Genomic DNA, 20,101 nt, shown 5'->3' with positions numbered 1-20,101 from the left:
AGTAGACACCAGATTAAGACTGAAACTGTTAATCAGGTTAGGAGCTCAGTGACTGAACGTGCATAAGGCCAAACACAGACACACACACACACACACACACACACACACATAGAAAGAGAGAGAGGGTTGTCCAATATTTGCCCCCCCCCCCCTATAAAGTGCACCATGTTGTGTTGACAGTCATTATGTGCGTGGCCCTCTCCATCCGGACCACACACACCTCTTTGCTGGATGGCACAGCAGCACTAAACTCTGAGATTAGGGAGGGGGCAACATTTGCCCTGTAGGCTGCAGCTGGACAGCATCATCAAGACTCTCCAAACATGTCACACGTGTACTCTAGTTAAAGCTGTCTGCACCGCTCCGACTCTGTGCTTTTCCAATTCATTTGATTCCTTCACGATGGAAGGGAGGTGATTCTCCTCGCCGCCATTTTTAGAGGAACTGCCTATCGAAGAGAGAAACTTTGCTAGCTACTGCCTAACGTTAGCGGCTAGCTAGTTGGCCAGTAGCTTGTCTGCCTATCAGCTCGTTGTGACAGTCAACGCTTGACAGTCGTTAGCCAGGTCAGCTTGCTTCTCGTTAATGTGAATTATTCCCGCTGCCAGCCAGTATACATGACAAAGACAACGTTTATTGCTCAAGTGAGCTATTTAGTTAGACCTGAAGTCAGTGTGACCGTCTGTTGGGTAGGGCAATTGTGCGGTTAAATTAGCGAATTAGCATTGCTAACTTATTAGCTAGCGAGTTCACACTTTGATTTCTCTGGACTGCATTGCCTCGTCTGTGATTTAGCGTCCCTCTGCCGTGCTCAGGGTGACTGGATTAATCGGCTGTTTACACCACATCTCGGCCTGTGTGGATTTATTTGAACCAGGTGAGCTAACCTTAGCTTTCTGCTAACTAACGATTTTGTTCCCCAACATGCTGCAGTGGATTTCAACATAGGTTAGCTCGCGAGCTAGTCAGCTAACTAGATTTGATGCTACCCGACAGCTAACCAAAAGTTGTCACAACTTGTATGGTCTGTCGCATCGACCGATTTTAGTCTGCCTCACTGGGTAACTCGAGAGATCCATTGCAAGCATAATGTTTGTTTTGAATGCCAGTGCAACACATCAGCAAATTATATTAATGTACGGGGAGCGGGGCCAGCAAGCTAAATTGTGAGGGGTTTGTGTATGTAATGGTAACGGATTGCTTTCCCTAAGAAGCGTTAGCAAGCTACGTTAGCTTGCTAATCCGCTTTATGCAACTATCGTTGCAAGCAGTGCCACTCCCTCGTTTTTGTTTTTGTCCACTGTGACTGTACGTTAAGTGAAACTCGGCTGTGGATGTGTCTGTTTTGGAAGTTTGCTTATCTGTAAGAGACATGATTCTCAAACTGTCTGAATAGCTAGCCGTGTGACGGTAGGTGACATTGGTCAACTCTCTTTCTATGTCTGTCGCACGTACATGTCCTGGCATTGTGTTTACAAGCAGCATTAGTCAGGAGAGTCTGACAAGTCATTGTGATTATCATTGTGTAAGCGACAGGGAGAGCTCGCATCCATCTGCCGCTGATGGCTGTTTTTGTGCACCGACGTGAGTCGCATTCCTCAGTTTTGTGTGTTGATATTGCGTAACACTGGCTATCACTCAGCAAGCTACTCTTCTGCCTGGCTTATCTGTGACTTCGCCGCTTAACTTATGCATGACACACTGGATCAGCTACACAAAGATTTAACATAACGCTTTGATTGTGGTGAAATCACGCACAAGCTTACCATTCACCTAACCAAAACAGGTTGCGCTCTGTTGGAGTGATCTGTCAGATTTGATGTGCAGGCTTTGATGGCTGATATACCCAAACACCTACACATGCTTTATGTTTTATATGCCTTTTATACTGTCTCTGTTTGTTAAATAAGCACTGCAGCATGAGCAGTCCAGAGTATCTCTGTCGGTGTCTTTACACTGCGATGAACAGACTGTGTTATTAATGCAGCCGCTGGCAGGTACGACTTGTCCTCTTACTCTGTTATCACAGATTTCTGTTAGGCTGACTGTCTCTGTTTTCCTGTGTTACCTGCAACCTGTGCTGATCTGCACACCTGTCAATTGTTCATGTATACCTCTGCATGCTTGTCAAAACAGAAGTGCATTCACAGGCTGGAACACCTCGCCTTCTTTACTTTCAAGGACTGGTGATGAGAGGTACGCAGCTGTTATTGACTCTGAACATCTCTGTGCATGAGAAGGCTATTCAAAGTTGGGTTTTCTTGTGTGTCAGTGTTATATCAGGGGGTGCTCAATATGGGCACACTGCATAATGGATTTAAGCGTCTCCCAGGAAAAATGGATTAGACACTGGAGCAAAGCCTGCCCTGCTTGCTGAAGTCTAGTGATCCAAGTCAGTCAGTGACAGTCAGCCACTGCAGAACAAGTGCTGTTTCCACAATATGATCCACTGCAGTGCCACCATAACTTTATTTGTGATTGATTTGAGATGTCTTATGTAGTTATGAATGACACAGCATGGAGTGTATTTTCTTTTAAGTTTTAGCTAGCAAAACCAATGACTAATCAAATGACAGTGATCTTCAGGTTTTGGCTTTGTTGACCAACCCAGCGCACAGTAACATTAGGCTTGGGCGGTGTCTTCATTTTTCAGACCTTCATATCTTCCTGAAATTTCACCAGAGTATACAATATATGACAATATAAGAGTGCATAGCAAAGACTATGAAATTTCAGGCTTTCAGACTAATAAATACACAATAAAACCCCACAGAATGTTGAGAAAAGAACAATTTTCAGTCATATTTTCCTCATTAAATAGAGAAATTCAACTGTGGACCTTTTGATTTCAACTTTTTCTTGGTCACTGAATACTGACAAGGCTTAACAGCCTTGTTAACAAATCATAAAACACACTTATTCAAACTCCTCGGTAACGAAATAAAGCTCACCCAAAGTGTCTTTATCACTCTATATTAGTAATCTAGTTTGTAAGGCAGCAATTTCAACAATCACAAGCTACAGTTTGGTAGAAAGAATCCCTTAATTCAGCAAGTTAGATGTAGAAAAAAACATGCTGTTTTTCCCAGTGGTCTCACTCTGCTGTTGTTAGCTGTTGGCTCTTTACAGTCCTGTAACTTGTCCCTCCAACACTAAGTGTGGCAGTGTCTTTCAGCTTAGCTGCCTGTTCCACCAGACCAAAGACTGAGCTCTGGCTGTGCGTGCTGTGCACTACATACAATTAGTTTAATAGAAAGAGGAGCGCCTGTATTTATGACGGTATTGAAAAACAAATTCTGGATTTCTATATACCCTGGTAAACTGAAATACCATGATATTACCCAAGCCTAAGTGACATCTTCAGTGACAGTGCAGTTAAAAAGTGAGGTAAAGTTATGGTCCTCTCGCTTCCTTTAAAGGAGTTCCTAAGCATCTGCTCAGTGTCTTTGATTGAGTCTGGTTCCTAAACAGTTGGAAACCAATCACATATTTGATGAGTCAGACTGAGAGCGAGAAGAAGGAAGGGGGGGGCATCCAGAATATTTTTCAGGTGATTTACAGAGGACACATACTGAACAAACAATAAAAAAAAATGCCCACAATAATGACAGTCTGCCATTTTCTGAAATTATAGGATAGATATTGAGTCATTTTCCAGTCATCCCAGTCATTTTTAGAGATTAATTTGACCTTTAAACAGTCGAAATGATTCTGCCTCAGCTTGCTCCTACATACAGTAGTGCTTCTGTATGTTTTGACAAAACACATCCACTGAGATGACTTTGTAAACTTTCATATTTGGGCATCTAATTGTTGAAGGTGCTTTTGGGAGATTGTCTTTACCCAGATGTCTGTTGTTTAGAGGAAACTTGGTATGCTGTTGATGTTCGGGACATTTACCCAACAAGAAGAGTGTAAATGGAGCTCTGTGAGTGAAATGGGATGGGTCAAATCCTCTTAGTGTTTGGTCATTCCATTCCTCTCCCCTGTCACCATCATCTTTATAGCACCACAAATCGGGATGTGTTGTTGTTGACATTGGGTAGCTAGAGAGCTTTCACTTCCTCCACTCAGTGAAAGCCACATTCTGTAATCAGTCTCGTGAGCAGGAGCATGGGCACCCCACCCTCCATCTTGGGGGATAGAAATATGGTGTGTAAGCCATTTGAACAACAGCGCACATGTAGGTCATGAAATTAACATTGTTTCCGAACAGACAGCTGTGATGTTGCAGTGTTGGTTTTACTGGGAATTTGGCCGATGATCTCTCAGGCGGGGATGTCTTTTCTCCTCTGATATCAGATCCAGCCCTTAAAACCAGCACATTGGCTGATTTTCAGGCTCGTAAACATTTAATTTATGTTGTTGTTATGAAGTTACATTGTTAAAATTTTACAAGAGCAGACAAGTAATTATTTCATGTGGACCAGTTATATCTGGCTGATACACGATCACTTAAAAAGACGTGTCAGCTCACTGCATTCCTACTTTGATTATTTAGTAATACAGCATTTAGCATCTTGCTGTGTGTATGCAAGTATATATGTATCATAAATCTTATTTTGAGTTATGTATCTGTGTGTGAAATGAAGCAAATCAGAATGATGCTTTTAAGGCCGTGCACACCCACACAGGTGATATCAGTTATTCTGGTTGATGTGATTTCTTGTCTGATTGATATTTAAGGTTGAAGCTTTGCTGAGGTTAACTCGATGCATGTCACTAAAAGAATCACAGCAGTGCAAGTTGTCCTGCTTTAGCAGGTGCAGCAAAACGAGGAGAGTCAGGAAGATGTCAGTCACGTTCAGTATGCAGAGAATGCGTTGTCAGCCCAAATTACCCAAACTAAAATCTGTAATTTTAGCTAGTCAAATTAGGAACTAGGACAGTTGGCTATTAAGCAAAAGAAAGTGTTACATTGGAGTCTGATTTACCCTTTAAAACTCCAGCAAATTGGCTTGCTTTCTTACAAAAACATGGGAAGAAGGCATTGAGCAACTTTACAAGAAATTACCCAAAAATTAGCAAAAATAACTGTAAAAATTACAAGTCATATACCTAAAATTTCGAAATAAATAATAACAATAATAATAAACATAGAAAAAAGTTATAACAAAAACAAACAAGGAAATGAGCTGTAAAAATGTGCTCAAAATAATAATTCTGTAAAATATTTTAAATATATAATTAAGATAATTTATAAACATAGTTGTTTTTTTTTAACTCCTTCCTTAGTATTTTAAATAAAATAACAGATCCATTTTTCAGAGGGTTAACTATGTAATTGTTTGGTTATGAATTTTAACAAAAATCAAAGTGTAAAGGGACGGAAGGAAGGATGGACGGATGTCTTAAGCTGGCTTAAAAAAAAAATAAAATAAATATATATATATATATATATATATATATATATATATATATATATATATATATATATATATATATATATATATATCTTTCCTACATCTTTTCTCTGCGTGTTGATAATCATCAGACAGCAGGATTGCTCCAGGGTTGCTCCTCTGTGGCTGACCCTGTGCAGCAAAGAGCATTTCACAATGGGGATCAATAAAGTATTTGATTATTTATCATCCCTCTCCATTCCTCTCTCTCTCTCTTCCTCTCTGTGACACCCCCTGCTACTCAGCTCGGTGTAGGGCTGCCTCTTCATTAGGCTTCTTGGTGATTTTACCATGAGGGAATCAATTGACATAATAAACAAAGAGAGAATCCATTTTTCTCGAGCGATAAAGCAATAACAACTTTCGATGCAGTTCTTGAACACACTGTTCTTTTTTGAGAGTGTGTGTGTGTGTGTGTGTGTGTGTGTGCGTGTATACACGCATGTCCAGTCCATCTCTTCCAGATTCAGTCTTGTGACTTCTGTGGTGTTCTGTGCTGTGTTTCACTGTGTGTGTGTGTGTTGGTGTGCGTGTGTGTTATATATAGCGAGAGAGAGAGAGAAAGAGAGAGAGATACCTGATTGCATTTTAGCTTTCTAGATAGCGTTATCTACTGTATAAGAAATGTACATGCAGTCCAATTTAAGTCAAGTCTAGTCTAGTTTCATTTTTCTTAAGGAAAAGAATGTAGCGCTGGTAAACATCCCCTTTCCCATAGTAAAGTGTATTAAATGTTGTTTTACTTTACAATATTTTCTCGCTTTTACCAGCCAATAAAACCATCACTAATTTTGAACAACTCCATTCTTTCTGTCCTATCATCAAGAAAACCTTTGTTTCAATCCTCAGCTGATTTGTCTTAATTGGTTATGCTTTTGAGTTATTTTTCTCTCTGCATGCTTGTTCAATTGAATTATCCAGTTTCATAAGAAAATCAAATTAAGGAAACAAGATACTCTTAAATACAGTTTTCTTGTGCATTAGTAAGCCATCCAACGTGACCTTTTCCAATGTTACAAAGGTGCTGGGCTGGACACACTCCTGTCCACTGAGCCACCAGTGATGCTCTATACAGTGTCACTCATTCAGACCTAATAAAATTCATAACTAATTCATAATTAGTGGTGGTTAAAATGGTGAAGATAGCCTTGTCTAAAACATCAAAACAAGATTAAATAAAACAGTCAAATATCACAATAGTCCGGGGGGCTATGTCTATAGATACCAGTGCATTTGTCTTTTTAAAGAGTTGATGAAGGTCTTAGGAATGTGTCATAAATAAAGCGATTCGTTCTTTCATAATGCAGTGGTGGTGCAGAGTAATTGCAGGGTTGCACAGAAAAACAATTACGAGTAGACCCTTTTTTTTTTAAAACACAGATGTAAACAACAACATTATTTGCTGCTGCATTGAACTGCATTAATTGTTGGAAGTGAGCCTTCTTAGTTTATGTTATTATTTCCACCTGTGCTTCTCCTGCTATGGAACGTGAAAATATCTACTGTGTAAAAGGCCTATGAAAAATATCATTTATTTGGAAATTATAACAAAATAAGAGTGCTTTGAGTCTGACAATGCGATCTAGATTTGGGTTGGCAAGATTTACTAAGAAAACAAACCCCTCTGTAAAGTAGAAGATGGAATATTTAAGGAAACATAAGAAAAGAAACTGTCAGGGTCAGTCAGTTGCAAAATTTTCAATTTTCAAGACTTTTGTGGAATAAAACTAAATTTTCACCCGCATGCCAGAAATTCGAAACATTCTAAAATAGAAAATACAACTGGGCTCCTTCCGTCTCTGCATTTACCTGAATTGTTGATAAAATGAAAACCAATTCACACACGACTGTGGATGTAAAGTTGGGTAACTCCTGTGGTCAGAGGGCAGTTGGTGCTTAGGAATTCTTAAATAGAATGTAAATGTGAATTAGGTAAGAAAATACATCAGTTTATTTACATGTTAAAATTACATTTCACAAGTAAAAAGCCCTCATCTCACAGCTGTGTCAAATACATAAACACACAGAAATGTTATCATCAGAAAAGCATTACTATTAGAACATGCAACGCAACTATGAGAACATAGTCTAATAGCTTCTGAAAATGTTGTCATTTCCTTTCAGCGTTTATTATACCATTACATAGTATTATGTCGGCCTTAATATAAATTATCAGTGAATAATAATAAACAGCCAAGTCTGTGATTTAAAAAGTGTCACATTGTAAAAAAATCTGTGTGTGCTGAATCAGACAAAGTATTCATGAGGAAGTACAATCACATGTTAGGTGGAAGATGTCTTTAAAAAGCACAGAAAGCTTTGACAGCAGAGCATTAATAACATTGTTTTGTTGCTGTAGATGTCCATGCCTTGTCACTATGTCAAGCAGATTTTGGGAGGCCAGACAGTCAGTGTTGTCTATGCCAGGAAATTAATCATTTAGAGTACAGCAGTGATTTTACTTTGTCATTACTACTTCTAAGCCTCTTTGCCTTTCACAGAAAAATGACCAAAATCTCAACCCATTGTACATTTATAGACAATTCTCTCTCTCTCTCTCTCTCACACACACACACACACACACACAGAGGGGTCCGTCTGTTGATATATATTGTGCACTGTTTATCTCATAGCTTGAATCCATAATATCATTTAGAAATAGTGGTTCATTCTAATTTCTTTAATGTTCTCAAAGATGCTCAATGCTTAGTGTATTTGTAGCCAAATGACTCTGGAGGGAAAGTCATGCAATCCAAACTCTAAAAGCCAAACACTGACTTTCTATAAGTCTGACTTCACCAATTTAAGACCACTGTCACGCCAGGAAATGAATAATTTTCCTATATTATGTATATTTTGCCACATTTGATAACATGTTATTACAGAATAAAGTAGGGCTCACAAGATAGGAGAGAAACATCCCCAGGCCTGAATATTCAGTGTTTCATGCACTATTAACTTTAATTTATAAGACTTATTTCAGTCAGTCTGGTGCTGTTGGGACACATTTAGCAGCCCATCAGTATATAATATAATATAATATAATATATATATATATATATATATATATATATATATATATATATATATATATATATATATATATATATATATATATATATATATATATATATATATATAATATCAGTGCTTTTCTTATAATACTGCATTGTAACAGACTGAGACAAAAATGAAGTGACTCTGTTCAACAGAATTCAACACAAAAGACTGTCTCTCTGCTCGTGTTACTAAAGTTTGTTTCCAGCAGCAGTTTTTAGCTTGTCTCCACTGAGATATTTGTTGTCCCTGAGGGCTGTATATCTTAGTATACAAGTTTCACTCGTGTTTTTTTTCTCTCAGTCAGCTGGATAGTTATTTTAGCAGGACAAATCTTGTGACATTCAGCCAGCAGTGTGGTTTTGTGACAGCAGACCCCAGGCTGTGCTGATAACTACAGCAGGCTAGGTTAACTGTGCTGCAGACCCAAAGATAAACTAAAAGAAGCAACTATCAATTTTCCCACTGAGTATTTCTGTAATGATATACGCGTGGTGTTTGAGTATGAAGGGGCATGTTATGTGTCTGATTTCTGATAGCTGAAGACAAAACAAGGTGATGAGGTCAACAAAATAGCTACTTTAAGGCTTCATGTTGCTGTTTATATTTTTATTGTATTTTCCACACACACAGTAGAATATGCAGTGTAAAGTACAAAGTACATAATATGCATATACATACACATAGCATATGCGGTATGAAATGTTGAATGTGCACACCCATAATCGTACATGCATCTTACATGAATTAACTAGCGCAAAATTGATGCATCCACTTCAGAGTACACAATAAAATTTGACCGCAGGTCCTCTAATTGATCATCCATTGCAGCTCAAACCTCATTACTGTTGGCCACCTCATAGCAGTAGACATGAAATCGATCCTCGAGCTGGGATATTTGCATTGCCCAGTCATTCCAGTAGCTCACAGACCTGCAATAATTGCTGAAGCAGTGTGAAACGATGCACTTGTGATGACTCTGCAATTAGTAGATTATATCAGGGTCAGCACTTGAATGTGTGTCCAGTGGCTAAAATCATACAGTTTAAGATCAGGACGCTCTGAACTTTGTGAAGAAATTTTGTACGTGCTCTCTTTAGCCAGTGTGATGTTAAAGGCTACAAAATGAGGCATCAGTAGAGCTGGGTATTGTTTAAAAAAATTCTGACGACAGTGCCAATAAAAGTCCTCTTAAATGGAAACGGATACCAATAGAGCACTTGAGCTGATACCTTTTTTTTTTTTATCCTTTTCATTCAGTACCCATCATATGAAAGGAAGCATTCAGTTTTTAAAGTTTTCCGTTCTGAAAATAGTGTATTTATTAAATAACTGTACAAACAACCATGTCAAGTACGTCACATGAGACTTACCGCAGGGTCCGCTCCATTTCAGTGCACCGCTTAACACGGACCTGCGAGGGTAGGGAAAGCTGTTTGAATGTAGTGAAATCTGTCAGCCAGCGGCAGAAACCACATCAGCTGACAAAACAAACATAAATGTCAGCCTACAGGGCAAAAGTCAATGTAGCCATCTCCCAGACTCCTACTTAGCTCACCACAGACATATTTCGGCATGCTATTAGAGAGCTCCTGGGATTAAGTTTTTCTATAGACCAACTGGTTCAATCCTCAAAAAGGCTATGGGATTTTTCCATTGGATTTTGGATTATAGCAGAATAAGCTTTGTGGTAATCAAATGTTTATGATACTTACAAGTTTTGTTAAGCCTAAATACAATCACCAAATATAAAATGCTAACGTTAGGCTACAAATGAACTACACTTCCTTGACATCATCACCACTACAAGGCTGTAAAACTGTGTTAGGTGCGGTTCGGCTTGATGACTTTCATTTAGCCACTTGTTAGCAACCATTGGGATTTACTGATTATTTTATGTCACAGAACAAAACGTGATTTTTTCTTCAGCTTGTGATAACCACAAACCTTATTTCAGGCTTCTGAATGAAAAAAAAAACATTTTAAAAGATCCATTGACTTCCAAATGGGAAAAGCAGAGGTGCTGGAATGCTAAGTCATTTATGGGTTTTAGGACTCATTTCTAGGGAACTCTGTGGTGTGCACTCACATACTGTGTGGCTTGTACCTGCTGCGGTAGTTGGCAAATCACATGTTGCATTAAGTCGGAGAAAGCCTGCAGTGATTTGCTACAAGCAAAACCATAAAAATGTTAATTAGATCTGGATACAGAAAAGGCTGAATGCAATTATCCTTTGACTGGAGAAATTTTTTGGTACTGGTTTATTTTGGCCTATACCTTAAAGGTACTGACACTCAGCCTTAGGGATCTGTTACAAGACTTGGGTCACCCTCTAATTTTTCCTGATTCTAAAATGAAACTCATGCATTTAATGTTTGGAATTGGCTAAAATTTGTTCATGAACATATGAAATCACTGAAGTAGAAAATTACAGGCTGGCTTCAGTCTGGCCAATATCGAAAGCTTTTCTGGCGCTCCACGGCCTCACTGTTACCGTTTATCTTTGCTTCCCTTTGTAGTGTTTCTTTGTTGTGTGTTGTGGATGGAACGGATGAAGAGCAGACTTTTGAAAAAATGTGACTTTGAGTTCATGTTCATGTTTTTGATTTTGATTTGTGTCACAAGTTCAAAGATATCCTCTTTTAAAAATGTGGCCATTGACTTTTCTCACTGGTATCATCAAACTCACTCTTCTTACTGAGCTGGAGCAGGGGATTTTACCTTGTCCTTGCTAACACTTCTCTCATTGTCTCCTCTGTCCACCTAGGTGCCCATGTGCTGGTTCCTTAGGCCCATCCATTACTGCAGATGAATCTTCAGCTGCTTTGGTGTAGCTCAGCACCCAGATAGTCCCGTCCCCGTTGTGTGGGTGATAAGGGACTACATTAACCAGGATGCCCTCCTCTGTAAGGGCAGGGAGCCTGAAGGATCCGGAGGTGGCTGAGCTTTTCTTCAAAGAAGACCCAGAGAAGCTTTTCTCTGACCTCCGAGAGATTGGCCATGGCAGCTTTGGCGCCGTCTACTTTGTATGGCAACTACATTTTCACACCGACTCACACAAAAGAGAAATGTACTGTATAGATTAAAGATGATGATCATGGATACAATCAGTTAAATACGTGGAAATTGAATTATTCTACAGTGTCCCATGGTGGAGTTCAAGTAATCAATTCTGTGATCCAAATTTGTGTCTATATTTGATTAGCTGCTGTGTTCCTCTCCATGAATAATTGACTCAAAGCTACTTGACTTTCCAATTAGAGATAACATCTGAATCAAATGCAGCTTATATTTTGTGTCTCATATTATAAATGGTGAAGCTGTGAGATCCTCAATCAAGAACTGAAACGATTTAAACAGAAGTTATTTTTACCAGCGCACGATGGAGTTTGATAGCACCGACATACAGCAGAGTGACTCACCCTGTCTGATCTGACTTTTGTTCCTGAACACTGCATACAGTGCTGTTAAAAAAAGGACAAGTGGTCTTAAAAAAAACCACATCTGTGATTGGAGAATATGGACAGAGAATCAGATGTACTGTATATAATGGCTGAAATGTGCACTGACAATGTATGTGACTGATAATCTACCTGTGTTTCCCAGGCACGTGATGTACGCACAAATGAGGTGGTGGCAATTAAAAAGATGTCCTACAGTGGCAAACAGTCCAATGAGGTGAGATGGGATTAATTTTATTTGTATATAGTAATTCAGAATTTAACCAGAAATGTTTTCACACAGCGCAGGAAGAATTGTAATCATTTACCATTTATTCTTAACTTATTTTTTCTACAGTTAAAGGTCCAGTGTGTAGGTTTTAGGGAGATGAATTGGCCGAAATGGACTACAATATAATAAGTATGTTTTCATAATTAGTGTGCAATCATCTGAAAATAAGAATACTTGTGTTTTCTTAACCTTAGAATGAGCTGTTTATATCTACACAGGGCGCGTCCTCATCTGTAAAGATTGTCATGTTGCACCGTCATGTTTATACAGTAGCCCAGAATGGACAAACCAAACACTGGCTCTAAATAGGGCGGTTCGCATTTTTGCGTTAGCCACCATAGTGAGCAGCCCCTCCACAAGAGCAGTTTTTGTTTTTGTGTTTTTTTCTTTTTTACATGAAACTACTTTATCTAGTGTTTTTACCTGTTAAAATCATGAGGTCTGTCAGGAGACATCTGCACATAATTCATGATAAAATGGTAAAAATTACCTGAACGTCTGGATTTTAAGTTAACGGAAAAAAAAGGTGAGTGGACATTAGCAGGTTTTGGGCTAAGAGCCTGTGTGCGCTGAGCCAAACGGCGTCAGATAAACAGTATATGTGACGTAAAGCTGTTTTATTATACACTGTTTTTACCAATTTTAATCACCTGGTCTGTTTGTTTTGGAGAGGAAGGAAACTCTGAGGACAATTTAGCTCTCAGTAAAAACCTCCTGAACAATAATCTCTGAAGGAAGTTTCAGCGGGTTGCAATGTGCCATTCCCACAGCTAGACGCCACTAAATCTACCTAAATCTTCCACACTTAACTTTAAAAACTGCCCTTTTTTAAATAAAATATTAATTAATTGTTCATGACTTATTTTCACACACATCACATCCTTGTCATTGCTCTTTGCGTTCTTATAGTACAAGATCAAGATATATATAGCCTATCTCTATCTAACTGGAGTTTGCAACACTTCATGAATACTAATATCATCAATGAATATTCATGTCAAATAGTGAAAGGTCACCCTTGTGTGCTCACTTTCTGCATTGTCGTTCCAGATGCAGTTTACTCTGCTCATGATTTCAGATTAGTGATAATCAGATTATGCATAATCTGTGAAGAGAAACACCTTACACCTTTTTGCACTTAAAGATACAGTAATCTTCTGCAAACACACACACACACACACAGGCACACACACATATATGCAGTCACTGCTAGCGCTTTAAGCCAAGCAAGGTGCTGCCTGTTTTGACTTTAAGTCCCTTCTTTCACCCAACAGAAATGGCAGGACATTATAAAAGAAGTAAAGTTTCTCCAAAGGATCCGGCACCCCAACAGTATAGAGTACAAAGGTTGTTACCTCCGTGAGCACACAGCATGGGTAAGTCACCCGTTTACATGCTCAGAAGTGGAATATTATCTCATTCTGCAATGTGCAAGGGTCTCTGTACATTTCAATTCTTGACTTTATCTTTTGTTTCTAGCTGGTGATGGAGTACTGTCTCGGCTCAGCCTCCGATCTTCTAGAAGGTGAGCAGGTGTTTTTTTTTGTGTGTGTGTCAAACAGTTTTGCCCCTTCCACAAAAGATGAGATACATGTAAACTCATAGAGAATAAACCTTGACATTGATGTGTTGTCATCAGCTGATGTTGACTTCTGTTCTGTTTTTTTCCTCCCTCAGTCCATAAAAAACCTTTACAAGAGGTAGAGATTGCTGCCATTACACATGGTGCTCTGCAGGGGCTTGCCTACCTTCATTCTCACAATATGATCCACAGGTTTGGGATTTTTACATCATCTACAGTATGTTGTTTTTAAGAAGCCTCTGTAAAAACTTAAGCCCCCTCCTTACTCTTACACATGCGCATGTTTTTCTCTGTCAGGGATGTGAAGGCAGGAAACATTCTGCTGACTGAGCCCGGGCAGGTCAAACTGGCAGATTTTGGCTCTGCCTCCATTGCTTCACCTGCCAACTCCTTTGTGGGAACGCCATATTGGTTGGTGAAAAGTATTTTTCACACGATTTTTGTGTATGCATTAAATGCTGACATTATGAACAGTCTCCAAATTAGTGTCTCCTTAAATAAGCATTGACTTACATTTGCTAAGTAAGAGTAAAAAGCTGCTGCCGTATTTAAATTCCGTTCTGCTGTGATTGTTGCGGACAGTGTATGCTCAGTTTTTTGGGTTTTATGTATTTATGCTGCTAGAAAAGCACTTGGATGAGTTATGAAAAACAAAATTGTCAAATCACAAAGACTGAATTTGTAAGTTATTTATTTAAGAAGGGACACCGTACATAAATAGCAGACTATTTAGTTACATTATGAATATTGTCATTTTAAAATGAGGTCAAATTAACTGAGCATTAGTGCTGACATCGTTGATTCTAAAACCATTTCTAAACATCACTGCTCCTTTTGATTTATAGATTAATATTGAGACAAAGAAACTGTTTTACATTTTTTTAGCTGTGACCAGTAGCTATATTATTGGCTTTAATGATTGGGTGGTTGTGAAAGTTGTGTTTGTGTTCATGCCAGATGGCTAAAAGTAGGAGGCGGTAATGGGAGGGGCCTATTGCATTTTCTATTCCCCACCTTTACGTCATCTTTTTCCTCCACATCATCTAGGATGGCCCCGGAGGTGATTCTAGCTATGGACGAGGGCCAGTATGATGGGAAGGTGGATATCTGGTCTTTAGGGATCACCTGTATAGAATTAGGTAAGTGACAGTATGTGTGTATTTTAAATACAAATAAATGGAACTGCAGTAGAAATTATATATTTAAAAATAAGTATAAACTTGGTACAAAGTGTACTTAAATATACAATCTCAAATCTCCAAATGTTACAAAATTATAGCCCACCATCACATTTAAACGCGGGATTTGGTATTTAATAACAGGTCTTTGAATATAAGGACCAACGCCGGTAACTGCAACTACTTAAGTGACCTTGTCTGACTAAGTATTGTTTGATGGCTTTGGTTTAAGCTTAAATGTATACTATGCAAGAATTGCTGGTAACTGTAAACCAAATTGCAAGCAAAAATGGAAGCCAGGCCCAGTTTTATGCGCTTGGCATTTTGGCTATTTGTGTTTTTTTTAATTGATTTCTTCCGTTTGAGTCCAGATATTGTTGTCTTTAAGAAAATCCTGCATTGTATGCCTTTTTAAGAAGCGGATAAATCAGTAATGGTTATGAACTCAACTGGAAAACAGGCCTACATCTTGAGTTATGATTTTTCATCTGAAACTCTGATCATATATCTGAATTAACCTGTGATTTAATAAGAAGGAATACACACTGACTGTTTGTCATTTCTGTTCCAGCGGAGAGGAAGCCTCCCTTGTTTAACATGAATGCAATGAGTGCCTTATACCACATAGCGCAGAATGAGAGCCCCACACTGCAATCCAGTGAATGGTGAGACACTGTGCTCATATCTATATGAGCACATGCATGTGCAATATGTTGTATGTTTTACACCTCTAGTGATGTTTACTTTGGTTAAAGGCTGTCAGTATTGATGTCTGAACCTCTGTCTTGTCATCTTTGTTTCAGGTCAGAGTACTTTAGGAACTTTATCGATTCTTGCCTTCAGAAAATCCCCCAGGACAGACCGCACTCTGACGACATGCTGGGTGTAAGTGTACACCATCAACGACAACTGCTTTTTGACATGTAAAAATAGGGACAGCAAACAGCAAAATGTGCACCCCAAATAATAATAATAATAATACTGATTGAGTCAGAACTGTAACCAGAGAGTGCTACACATGCATTGGTGCGTTTTCTCATGTGCACAGGCTTCTGCTTTAGAGACAATGGCAAAGCAAATGAAGTTGTTTGACTGTGGGGTCAAAAGTTTTATTAAGTCCTCAACATCCTAAATTAATTTGCAAATTGCTTCAGCTGACAAAGAGCTAACAGCTGAACACATAGATAAGATCAGAGAAATAACATAATAATGTAAAACATGAAAGCCTACATTTTTTTTTCCAGTTACTGTAAAAGCTTTAGAATGTTTCTTTTTGAGTTACATTTTACTTGGATATAACTGCATAGTATCTAAATTACCAAAAACATGAGGTGACTAAAAATGGGGACCATATTTTTAGTTTTGGCAACCAAAAGCTGATGCTTGGTTACCAGCCTGGCAACCCCTTTATGAAGTTAGTGTGGAACCTGATAATGTACACTGCGATGCAGAGACAGAGAGCAGGGTCAGTGTGTTAAGATGGGAGATTGACAAAGCCCCCTGGTGATAAATCTCTCTCTGATGTTTGCGCTCTGTTCTGTCCCCCATAAGCTTCTATTTTGATTCACTAATCCTCTACTTCCGGACACACAGACACACAACTAGAGCATGTACAGACAAATACACAGAGCTCGGTTTTGTAGAAAGAACACAGATGTAATTACTGTAGAGATGCGACTTCTACATCCATCGTTAAGTAACTGAGCAGCTGTCACTTAGCCCACTAATGGACTCACTATTGCTAATGGAAGCTGTCCTCAGGGGTATGAAAGCACTGAACAACTGTGTCTTTCTTTTTTAAATGTCAAGGCAAAACAATACTTGTTTTTAAACAAAATTAAAAGTGTGAAAATGTTATTTCTAACTGCTTCTCAATGTGATCTTCTTCAGTTTAACTATTTGTCAGCTTGGATTTTTGACTCGATTCAAATTTGACAAAGTCATCATTTACATGATCCACTGAACTACACATTTCACAGTTATTATAGAGCCTGACAGATTTTAGCAATATTAAATAAACTGCCATGTGTGCAAAGTAACAGTGAGCTGTCTTACCTTTAATACAGGCAATTCTTTATGCAGTTTTAGTGCAAAACCATCCACTGCCTCATTAAATCCAGATCTCTGACCAGGCCGCTTAAGCTAATAGCTAATTCAGCACTCTGAGCTAACCGAGACAGTTCCTTATTGGGATATTGAACATTTTTCCACCCATTAAGTTTATGCATTTATGGCACAAGAACAACTTCACGCGCTGATCTCCTCATAAGCTCTCAGTCATTCCAGTAATGCATTTAGTGTTGAGACCAGTTTTCCCCTTCAACCCTTCTTCTTCTGGGACTTCAGTTAAACAGGCCTGCATTTTCAGTTATGATCAGTGAGAAAGGCAGAGCATTTGAATCTGAGATTTTCTTTTCTTCCCCATCACCTGTCCCTCCAGCATGCATTTCTGCAGCGTGAACGTCCAGACTCCGTGCTGATGGATCTCATTCAGAGGACCAAGGATGCAGTACGAGAGCTGGACAACCTGCAGTACCGTAAGATGAAAAAGATCCTCCTTCAAGAGGCCCACAACGGACCCACAGCAGAAGCCCAGGATGGAGACGAGGTGTGTAGATGTTTGTAGCGGTGCAGAATCAGATTTGTGTTTTTGTGCCACTTTCATGGCATTTGACCATGCAGAGAAAATAATCAAGCATGCATTGGTTTGTATGCATGTCTGTCTGTGTCTCTTGGTCTTTCTTGTGTCCCCCCTTTCTCTCTGTCTCTCTCTCCCTTGTTGTCGCCCTCTGTGCTCTTTCCGCTCTGTCTCCAGGAGCTGGAGCCGGGCGGAGGTCGGACAGGAACGGTGAATAGTGTCGGCAGTAATCAGTCCATCCCCAGCATGTCCATCAGCGCCAGCTCCCAGAGCAGTTCTGTCAACAGTCTGAATGAAGCAGCCCAGGACAGCCGCAGCGAGCTGGACCTGATGGAGGGAGACCACACAGTCATGTCCAACAGCTCTGTCATACACCTCAAACCGGTGGGTAAAGTGCCCACTGCTCGTTTTTTTACATCCATCTTTCCTTAAAAAAAATAAAATAAAATGGACCAAGTCTTTGTCTTCTGTGTGCATCTGTTTAGAGCAAGGTATGTATTTTTTGTATAAGTCCATTCTGTTGTCTTATGTCTCCAGGAAGAAGAGGAGAGCTTCTCTGGGGATCAGGCAGCCAGCAGTCAACCCTCTGAGCCCCAGCCAACTCCACCTCAGGCCCCGAGGAAGCACTACCGCAACAGAGAGCACTTTGCCACCATACGCACAGCGTCACTGGTGAGAACACATTTGCGTACTCCTCAATGAGTCTCTCTTAGTCATCTCACTTATTTACTTGTGGCTGTATAAGAAAGGGACAGATATTTTCTGCTTTATGTTTGATGAAGTCTGTGAAATGACCAGATGACCAGAAAAAAATCTACATTTAACAAATTCTCAACATTGCTTTTACACCTGCACACTTAAGTAAGATGTCTTTTTCCCTCTGTACAAACACCAAGTCAAATTTCTGTATCTTATTACACATTTTTAATAATCTGAATCTAAGTGGACTACACTGATTCTCCCCGGTGCCCATGTCTTGCAGGTGACCCGTGAGATGCAGGAACACGAGCAGGACTCGGAGCTGCGGGAGCAGATGTCAGGATACAAACGCATGAGGCGGCAACATCAGAAGCACCTGATGGGCCTAGAGAACAAGCTGAAAGGGGAGATGGATGAGCACAGGCTGAGGCTGGACAAAGAGCTGGAGAGTCAGAGAAACAACTTCACTCAGGAGATGGAGAAGCTGCTCAAAAAACACCAGGCGGCCCTGGACAAAGATGTAAGTAGACAAAGGAAAAATTCAGTTGCCTGCTAATTCTGTGACATTCAGCTCTTCCTGTTTGTGCAGCAACTGAAACAATTGCTTTTTTGTCGCCTAATCAATATTTGTGTTTGGTTTAGCTTAAGACGTTTACCAACGACGAGAAGAAGTTTCAGCAGCACATCCAGGTGCAGCAGAAGAAGGAGCTCAGCAGCTTCTTGGAGTCGCAGAAGCGAGAGTATAAACTACGCAAGGAGCAGCTCAAAGAGGTAACACATTTGATCTGCACACATGATGATTTTGTGCCCCGAAAACTAAATATACATAATTTAAGTATATACCTGGACTTGTTAGGGTATGTGGTCAGTGTAAATACCTGGAACCTGATCTGTGATATGTATACTACCTATATACAGTAGCTTTTCTTTTCTTGTGTCTTCATGTTTATTTCAAAATTCGTCTGAAGATTTTGGTGATTGATAACGGCTGCACAGATTTGTTGCTGATTTAGTTTTTTATCAGTTGACTTCTTTCTTAATTTTTCTTTTTTAATAATCAAGTAGTCTTTTGATCTCTACGTATAGAAAAATGTGCAAATAACCTTGACAGTTTCTTACAGCCCAGGATGATGTCCTCAGATGTCTTGTTTTTTTCTGACCATCAATCCAAAGTAGGGGTGAAAATGACCATTTCTATTGCAATTCAATATTATATGGATTATTGGGACAGTGATACAATATTTGCAGATATCACAAAATCTGCCATGATACAATTCGAATCAATTCATTTTAGGAGCCTGCAACTGATAAGAGAAGATATCATATATTTTTTTAATACAGTTGCTTACAGCGGGACCTGCCACCCTTTTCTTTCTTGCAGCCTCTGACAGTTTCAGTGCATCAGCCTGCATGCGTGTTTTTTCAGCCTAGCATTTGATGGTTGATAGTGAAACAATATTTCAAAATAAATGCATATCCTGAAGATGGTAATATGGATGATGTTTCACTTTACATAGATCAGATGGCATCATTAATCATTTAATAGATGTATCGATCCACATCGATGATCATTACGCCCCTAGTCCAAAGCCCAAAGATGTTCAGTTCATTATTGTGTAAGATAACCAACGAATCCTCACAACTGAGCAGCAGCACCAGAGACTTTTTTTTTTTTTTTTTACATTTTTGCTTTAAACAGGATTCACACAAGGTATTTTGGGGGAGAACAATCAAGTACTGGAATACCTTGAAAATAGCCCCTTCTTTTAACAAAGTCCTCAAAATTAAAATGAAACACATAACACTATATTT

General features: G+C 39.2%; 1 protein-coding gene across 3 annotated transcripts in view; it reads left to right on the top strand.

The window, feature by feature from the left end:
- The first annotated feature begins 194 nt into the window (after positions 1-194).
- The window catches only part of taok1b (TAO kinase 1b), a 27,392-nt gene continuing 7,485 nt past the window's right edge, over positions 195-20,101 (top strand). The window contains exons 1-16 of one of the 3 annotated variants that reach the window (XM_088088940.1): positions 195-877; positions 2,137-2,196; positions 11,228-11,486; positions 12,067-12,138; positions 13,467-13,568; positions 13,672-13,717; positions 13,870-13,966; positions 14,072-14,185; positions 14,822-14,913; positions 15,524-15,617; positions 15,756-15,837; positions 17,393-17,560; positions 17,768-17,974; positions 18,128-18,262; positions 18,573-18,809; positions 18,932-19,060. In XM_088088940.1, the coding sequence (XP_087945066.1) occupies positions 11,355-11,486; positions 12,067-12,138; positions 13,467-13,568; positions 13,672-13,717; positions 13,870-13,966; positions 14,072-14,185; positions 14,822-14,913; positions 15,524-15,617; positions 15,756-15,837; positions 17,393-17,560; positions 17,768-17,974; positions 18,128-18,262; positions 18,573-18,809; positions 18,932-19,060 (1,707 nt within the window). In that variant the 5' untranslated portion in view covers positions 195-877; positions 2,137-2,196; positions 11,228-11,354. Of the gene's footprint in view, positions 878-1,258; positions 1,411-2,136; positions 2,197-11,227; positions 11,487-12,066; positions 12,139-13,466; positions 13,569-13,671; positions 13,718-13,869; positions 13,967-14,071; positions 14,186-14,821; positions 14,914-15,523; positions 15,618-15,755; positions 15,838-17,392; positions 17,561-17,767; positions 17,975-18,127; positions 18,263-18,572; positions 18,810-18,931; positions 19,061-20,101 lie in introns of those variants that run through there. The other 2 variants (XM_042499441.2, XM_042499442.2) reach the window with 2 other exon arrangements.

The sequence above is a fragment of the Plectropomus leopardus genome, chromosome 15 (genome assembly GCF_026936395.1).
Source record: "Plectropomus leopardus strain MGB_pleo_1.0 chromosome 15, ASM2693639v1, whole genome shotgun sequence".
NCBI lineage: Eukaryota > Metazoa > Chordata > Actinopteri > Perciformes > Serranidae > Plectropomus > Plectropomus leopardus.
This window is presented reverse-complemented; position numbering and strand designations above follow the sequence as displayed.